The sequence below is a fragment of the Benincasa hispida genome, chromosome 12 (genome assembly GCF_009727055.1).
Source record: "Benincasa hispida cultivar B227 chromosome 12, ASM972705v1, whole genome shotgun sequence".
NCBI classification, from domain to species: domain Eukaryota; kingdom Viridiplantae; phylum Streptophyta; class Magnoliopsida; order Cucurbitales; family Cucurbitaceae; genus Benincasa; species Benincasa hispida.
Window position 1 is genome coordinate 55,180,596 of NC_052360.1, and position 8,311 is coordinate 55,188,906.

The 8,311-nt window shown below is 34.4% G+C and overlaps 1 protein-coding gene across 1 annotated transcript; it reads right to left on the bottom strand.

The window, feature by feature from the left end:
- Window positions 1–1,161: 1,161 nt before the first annotated feature.
- LOC120066995 (FRIGIDA-like protein 4a) lies at window positions 1,162–4,415 on the bottom strand. The gene is made up of 3 exons (XM_039018339.1): window positions 3,419–4,415; window positions 2,311–2,486; window positions 1,162–1,955 (listed from the first exon to the last, which is right to left on the bottom strand). The coding sequence occupies exons 1-3, from the start codon at window positions 4,311–4,313 to the stop codon at window positions 1,470–1,472; spliced, it is 1,557 nt and encodes a 518-aa protein (XP_038874267.1). The 5' UTR covers window positions 4,314–4,415; the 3' UTR covers window positions 1,162–1,469.
- Between the last annotated feature and the right edge of the window lie 3,896 nt (window positions 4,416–8,311).

The following is an 8,311-nucleotide window of genomic DNA, read 5'->3' on the forward strand; positions in this document are numbered from 1 at the left end:
AGATTTACTTTTTGAAAGATTATGTTTTGTTAACAATATTTCATATCAAAGTTTGATAGAGATTTGCAAGGACGATTTTGGTTGGCCCACTACAAGTTCAAGTTGTATATAATGTGTGGAACCCAATAATATGAATATGGAATCAACAAGATACGAAACTGATTTGTAATTACTGTTCACTATGGATGAATTCTTTGGATTTGCACAAAGCCAATATGTCAATTTTATAAGGATTAAGGTTGTTGACGAAAATCCATCCAATTACAACATTTGAGCCTATAAAACAAGTGTCCTCTTTGTCTTTGACTCTTGAAAGCGGATAAATAAGACAAATCCATTAGGTCCAATAGAGGGGAGATAGATAACTTTGTAGACAAAGAAAATCCAAAATTAGAACCATGCATATTCAAACTTTCGTCTGTTTCTTTATAGGTAATTTGTTGGCGAGAACACAGACAGCCTACCATAGCTTGCAAAAGATCGAGTGGAAGCTTCGAGACGAACTACCTTGTTGGAGATTGATATTTGTTCGACTTATCGTAGACAAAGTGGTAGCCTTGGACATTTGGATGTCGTCCTTGTTGAGGATCACTATCTAGCTGTAATTCTTGTTGAGGATCACTATGCGTTCGACTTATCGTAGAACAAGTGGTAGCCTTGTCATCTGGACAACATTGTCACCGTTCAATTGATCTTAACTAGGGACCAAAGAACTCGCCTTCAAACTTCTGCCTGTTTTGAGAGAGAGCTCTAAGTCCTCCAAACAATACCTCAGGACTAACATTGCAACAGAGAGAATGCAAAAAAAAAAAAAAAAGAAAGAAATGAAAAGAGTCTGTAATTAAATGGGGTTGTGGGGAAAGAGTTTTCCATAGAGTGTAGGGATTATAATACACTCTGATTCCTTCTTCATATTAACAAGCATCAGATTGAATGGTGTTCAATCTGGAGCCTGCCGGCTTCACAGCCATAGACAAGTCTGAAGATGGCAGTCGAATTCCCGTTTTGATTATGAGGATAATCAAATGCCACTCAGACGAAAAATAATCCGTAAGAGGTGATACATTGAAAATTTTGGATGGAACAAAATAGCCCTCGAACACGGATGGCGATGGCATTAGTACCGAATGATAGGCATGATCGAGTTATGAGACTAAGAGATTAATAGAACCAATAGGACAGGCCTTTCTACAACTAAAGACCATATGACATTAGGATCTACTTAATAATGTTGTGTCGTGGTCATCCTAATAACTTTACACGATCGATCAACCTACAGCTAAAGTTTGATCAACATTAGAGTTTGGCTTCTCAGCACGAAAAGCAAGAAGCATAACAAGTCACAATTAACACACATACATGGCTACTGTTTAATGGTTAGGTATTACAGACAAACCATTGGGAAAGTAAACAACAAGATCGGAGTCATCAAGATCAGCAGTTACCATCTTCAGAAGATCAGTCATTGTTTATCGGTAGTAAGCTGGTTGATATGCTGGGGCCATTGCATTGCCGTAACCACCATATGCAGGATAGGACATTGGAGGTGAGGGAAACGATCCGGCATGTGGAGCAGCTTCCGGTGAGTAAGTGTAAGGATTTGTTGGTGGGCTTCTGCTGCCATACATTGAGGGTGGGGAATGATAAGGTGGGACACCAGCAGGGTATTGAGAGTGCGAGGGAGACCTCACGAAGGCAGGAGCTGCAGGGTATGAAGAGACATATGCATTCGTCAAACGACCAGCCTTAGCAGGAGGCATAGGACCGCCATTGTTTGCTCGTGTTCTCTTGTTGGCAGGGACTGGAGCAGGCTTTCTCTTCTCGACCTTCACCTTTTCCAGCTGTTCAAGGCGTTTCTTAAGGTTTTCTGGAGGGAACTCGGCTTGAAGCTTGTATTCTTCAATGCATTTGATAACAGCTCGGAGTGCAGACTGCTCTTTCCGTGCAGCAAGGTGCTACGACAAACAAAACAAAAATATACTAATTACTACTGCCTCTAATATGTTGTATGGAAATCATTATACAAGGCCCAAGGGACCTAGAAATGAGGACAATTCCTTATAGTATAGACCAATCAAACACACATAGGAAAAGCTATAACACAATCTCTTCCACCTACAAACAAATAGGCAGATATATATAAAATAAAACTGTCACACTGAAGACATGCTTGCATAATAAATGAGTGGTGAATTTGATCGACACAATAATCCAATGGACGTCATTCAGGATCCCACAATATTACATGCAAGATATTTACATAAATACAAAAACTTATAATAGTGAAGTTAAGAAATAAAGAAAGTATACCATTGCTCTGCCAGCATTATTTGGGTCTTCCGAAATAGCAGCTGCAGCTTTCTTGGCATCCTTCAGATACGCTTTCAGCAGTGGAACCGGGGGGAACTTATCCGCAAGACCAACTTCATATGTAAAATGCACGGCATCAAGCTGCTGTCCCCGGCTGATTAATTCTTCAATCATATCTACACATGATACCAGCTTAAAAGAATAAAAAATACATCTGCAGTTCTCACATTACAGTTATGTCTTCCATGATATAGTGATAATAATAAAAACAAGGAAGTAATTCAGAAAGAAAACAAGAAAGGAAAAGTTAAGAGTATGATCATGCTAACAACCAATAAAAATGTGAAAGCTATAGAGCTCTATACAAGAGTAAAGAAAAAAGAAGAAGGAGCATACATATTGCCAGGAAGATGGTCACACATAAACAACGACATAGTTGCTTATACCAAACAAATTATAGTAATGTCTTCCATTATATAGGAGGAAAACTAGCTGTGCATGCATACATATATAAATTTCCAGAATGATGTTAGGCTAAGAACATTGCAATTAGTAAGTTACAACGAAACTATTATCTATCAATTCCAAAATATTTCTAATTATGGCATCATTATATATCGAAACTGAAACTGACACTTAAACCCAATGGTCGCGTGAGAATGCAATCGCTATAAAATCCAACATGATGCTATTCAGTATTCCCAACCTTTATATTCAACAACTCTGTAATAACAGGTAAGAAACCACTTCGCTAAAACATCAAATTCGTTCTATCAAAAACCACCCGGCCCCAAATCCATGAAATGTTGTGAAAGAATTGAATATGCTACCAACATGATCCTTCTCTTAGGTAATTTTCCATGCAATCTTCGTAAAAGCCCCCTCCCGTTGATCGATTACAATGTGAATTAATAAGCCTTTACGAAGCATTCCGCTGATTAAAGTTCTATGATTGAATCTTTATGAAAACAAGAGCAAAACCCCATACTAGATAAATGGAAAAGGAAAAAGAAAAGGCGAATGTGGTCTAGCTTCTAAAACAAACTCAAGATCAGAAACCATATCATTTTTCCTTATGAAACGAAAGAGAAATTTCAAAGAATTATACCAGGCATTATATCTCCAAGGCCAAGTGATACAGCTAGCTTGGGCATCTGCTTCCGCCAGGCCGATCCAACCACAAGCTTCCTATACATATCAACATCTTCCCTCTTAACAATCCCAAAAGTAACCAAGTGCTGCAAGAAGGTGTGGACGTCCGGTGTCCTAACATTCTCGATACCACCTCGTTCTTCTAAGCTCGCCTTCCAAGTTTCAGCGATCTCCTTGGCGCGTTCTTTCATGCTAGGAGTAACCAAAATCCTTGACTTCCCGATCACTGGGTCTACAACAACTGGAATCAGCGATTCAAGCACTAAAACACAAGCCCAGCCCAAATCATTCCCTCCATCACTTTTTTCCACTCTCTTATCAAGTGGAAACACCTCCGAGATGGCCTCCAGCACGAATCTCGGCGGATCGATGCATTCAGCTAAAGCCAGATGAATTTTCGCCCTCAGTGCTTCCAGTTCCTTCTTCTTACCAGTGATAAACCTCCAAAATCCACCAGAATCCATTTCTAAACAGAACGATTTCAGCTTCAACAACAATCCATCGCCATCATCGACTTCACCATTCTCATCACTGTCTTTCTCAAGAGCTTTAAGCGCCGCCTCCATACTTTTCTCGACCTTACCAAGCGCGATCTGAACACTACCCTGGATACTAACCTCCCGCTTTTCCAGCTCATCAAGAGACTCCTTAGTCTGATGGTCTAGGGTTTGAATTTTATGCCTCAGTGCCTCCGATTTCTTAAGAAGATCCTGTTCCAGATTAGTGAAGTGATCGGAAAGCTCCTTCCAAAGCAGAGTACAGCTCGTCATCAGAGACGTCTGCCTTTGAAACTCATCGAAACTCGGGTGAGTCAACTCACTCAGCTCTCCGGGATCGGGGATCGACCCCATTTCTTTTTGCCTCTCGAACGGCGGCGGCGGCACAGCGGCGGAGAGAGAGAAATAGAGAGAGAGGAGAGAGAAAGGGCGTGTGAAAAGGAAAGAGGAGAGGGAATGAAACTTGAAACGGAAGAGATAAATCAAAGGGACAAGACACTGAAGTTACGTAGACCAATAAGAGAGTGACACGTAAGGGATAATTACCGGAAACCGGCGTCCAAAAGTTACTTGTGAAGCAATTCTACAATGCGCCGACTATGCCTGCCGCTTTTTAAATCAAAATGTTTTGGATTTTTTCTTTTTTTTGGTTCTGATTTAAATTTAAAATCCCTATTTTTCTTATCTGAATTCTTTTTTTTTTCTTTTTCAAGATATTCTTACCTGAATTCTTTAAGTATATTCTATTTTTATTTTTATATTTTGTTAAACTCATCTATGAACTTTTAATACTCTATTTAATGACTCTTCATAAAGGAGGAGAAAAAAACACTGTTCTTTTAATTTTAAAAAATGTTTTATCATTTAAAAAAGTAACTAATAAGTCATTTGATATATTTTGTTTTTAACTTTAGACACTAAACACTATTAAATGCTTAAATTTGTTTAAAATTAACCCTCATAAGCAAATATGAGGGGTTAAAAAAAAAAGTTACTTCCAAATTAAATTTCCAAATATGAAGAGTCATAACCCTTCGAGAATCAAAGTCATCAAGAGACACAATAAATCTGAATTTTCAGATTCATTATGACTCTTGAACGAAAAGATGTCTTCTGATGCATGAAAGGATGTAACTCTTCAACTCTATTGAGAAACTTAACTTGGAAGTAACTCGTTTAATGTTTGGGCTAATCATTACGAATTATTTGTTTATCATTCTCCCTTGTTCAAGAAGATTCGTCCTCGAATCTTAAGGATCATTTTGTGATGCCGCTTTGCAATCATCTTCTTGAGCCTTGGGATTACACAACTTTTCTTGTGACAATTTTCAAAACAAGAATATTTGACACTTTAAGAAGCTGAATTGGAAGACCTTATAAAAAGAAAACGTGTAGATTAGACTTAGATCTAAAACTTTGAAGAAGGTGAAAATATAAAATGAAATCTAGAACTAACACTTTTTTTTTTTTTTTTTTTGAGTTTTTATATAATGGACAAACTTTTATGAAAATATTTGACACCAAACAAAGCTTAAATTTGAAGACATCAAATAACAAAATGTTGGAGATGAAAACACTATCTATGAACCAACAAAAGATAACACCAAGCAAACAACAAAATTGACACTTTTTTTTGGGACAAAAGCTGAGAAGATGAATAAGAAAAAAAATTGACATTGCAACAATAGAAACATATATCTGATCTAGAACTCAAGCTCTGATACCAAAATGTTAAGGAACCCTTGGACGTTGGATCTATGAAGCATGTTGAAAACAAAATCTAAAGAACTCAATCCAACATACTTCATAACCAATTTGATCTCAACCTCTAAGATAGGTTAGATGACAGATTACTTAAATGATCTAATAAACCAAAGATTAGACAAAGCATAACTACCTCAATCACGTTTGAGAACTTTCCTTATTCAATATGAACCCCGCAGCAGTAATAAGAGTAACCTCGATTAAAAAAATTGATAACAACCCCAAGAAAACTATACAAATTTGGCTTGGAAGATTGATCGACAATCAAGAAGAAAGGAGAACTTGTTCCCAACTTGAAAATTTCGAACTTTCCACGATCTAATTGATTAAGCTAGATTGAAAGTCCTAAAACATGCATTCTAAACACACACAAAAAAAAATAATAATAAAATAAAATAAAAAATAAAACTTGAGAGAATAAACTCTAAGGAAATTCCATCCAAATTCAAAATCTTGTTTTCAAATGTGGAAATTACAACTCAATTTAAACTAATTAAAAGGACACCATGAAAGGATGTAACTTTTAACTTATATTGACTACATTCATCTAATACCCTTTCAACAACTCTCGTAAATGTAAATAAATAAAATTAAACAAATACATGTATGATTAATTATGTGGATGAATCTAAAAATCTATATTTATTGTGTATCTTGATGACTTTGATTCTTGAAAGGTTGCAACTCTTCATGACCCTTTCAATGCTTCATCCTAATCATTACCAATTATTTGCTTATCAAACCCACTGCATAAATCTTCAAACAATGAATCTTTGAGCTATGTAAGCATTAAAGAATAATGTTAATATAGATATTTATTAGAGACAAATTAAAAATTTAGGAATTTAGTAGAAATCTTTTGGATTAGATGGATGAATAGACAAAACACTAGACTTTAGTGACATCCTTGTTACTATAAGCTTTGAATTTTTCACATTTATCTTTGTCAATAAATTTTAACTACAAACATAATTCAAATTACAAAGTTACTCTCAATTTCAATTATGTTCTTAAAGTTTCAATTTTAGTAATATATTTATGATAATAACAATGAATAATAATTTCATATAATACGAAACAAAGCGTAAATGAGCTAAATAACACAAAGACCAACGGACAGACATTTTATGAAATAAATGAGCAAAATACACTCCCCCTTATTTTGCGAAATACACTACCCTTTATTTTACTAAGATGGCTTATTCCTTTTTTTTTTTTTACTGTGTTTATCAAAAGTATTAAATTCATAGATTAAGGAGATTCAATCTAGATTTAATTTGTAATCTGATTTATCCAAAAAAAATCATTGAAATTCTTAATGGTTGATACCTCTAATTTTGGAATTATTTCATTTAATGTAGTTCAAGTTTGGAAGATAAATGACGTGTCCATTCCAAAATAATTTTGTGTGTCATTTTGCTGTCTATTCTAAAAATTCTTCAACAGACCTTTTTATTTTATTTAGTATAGAATGGACAAAACAATGACACATAACTTAATTTAACATCAAATGGCTAATATTTTATCAATTGATTAAACAAATCCAAATTGAATATAATACTTTAAAAGGGTCAGCTTTTTTAGTTTCTTTTGAACAAAAGGACAGATTGATTACACTAATATTTTGAACTCCAAAGACCTAATGCCGTAGAAAATAACGATGTCTATATCAAAATTCTACGATATTATTTATAATAAAATTAGAAAAATTACCAACAATTTTCTACACGATCACGTTTGATAATTATTTTATTTTTTGTTTTGTTTTTAAAAATTAAATCCATTTCATCCACATTTTTTACAAAAATTTGTATTTTTCTTAAGTACAATGATTGAATTCTTAACCAAATTATAAAAGCAAAAACAACTTTTTGAAAAAAAATTTTGTTCTCAAAATTTATCTTGGTTTCTTTAAACCATTAATGAAAAGTAAATAACAAAATTTGAAGATGAAAATAGTGTCTAAAATCTTAATTTAAAAACAAAACAAAAAACAAAATAGTTACCCAACTAAGTAATTATTATCAAAATGTTATCGCAATTCACTGACATTACATCAATTCTAATGTTCATACATTTCTTTGCCTTAAAATTGACCATTTTGTATATTAAATTTAAAAAAGAAATGTCAAACTTAGGCATGATTCAATTTATTCATTTCATCCGTTCTAATTTACTTGGAAGAAGAAATACTTCGTTGATTAGATTAGCAAGGGAGAGATTTTGTGTTTTTTTTTTTTTTTTTAAAAAAAAAAAATCCTGTAAAGAAATGGGGTAAAGTTGAAGCAAAATGTCTGCTTGCTTGAATCTGTCATTGGATTTGAAGATAAGATTGAGAAAGGTGAACGAAGAGAAATTTTCTTGATAGGAAAAACGACATATCCCTAAATTTGACACTTCATATACAATAGACATTCACGGAGGTGTAAATTATTGTCCAGTCTTAAAAATTTTATTTCCTACTGTTGGGCTAATTCAATATGCGCATGAACGACGATTGATGTCGGATGAACTTGATGTGACATCACGAGCAATGTTTCAAAGTTTAGGCTGAATTAGTATTGTAATCGCATCTAAATCAGACCATC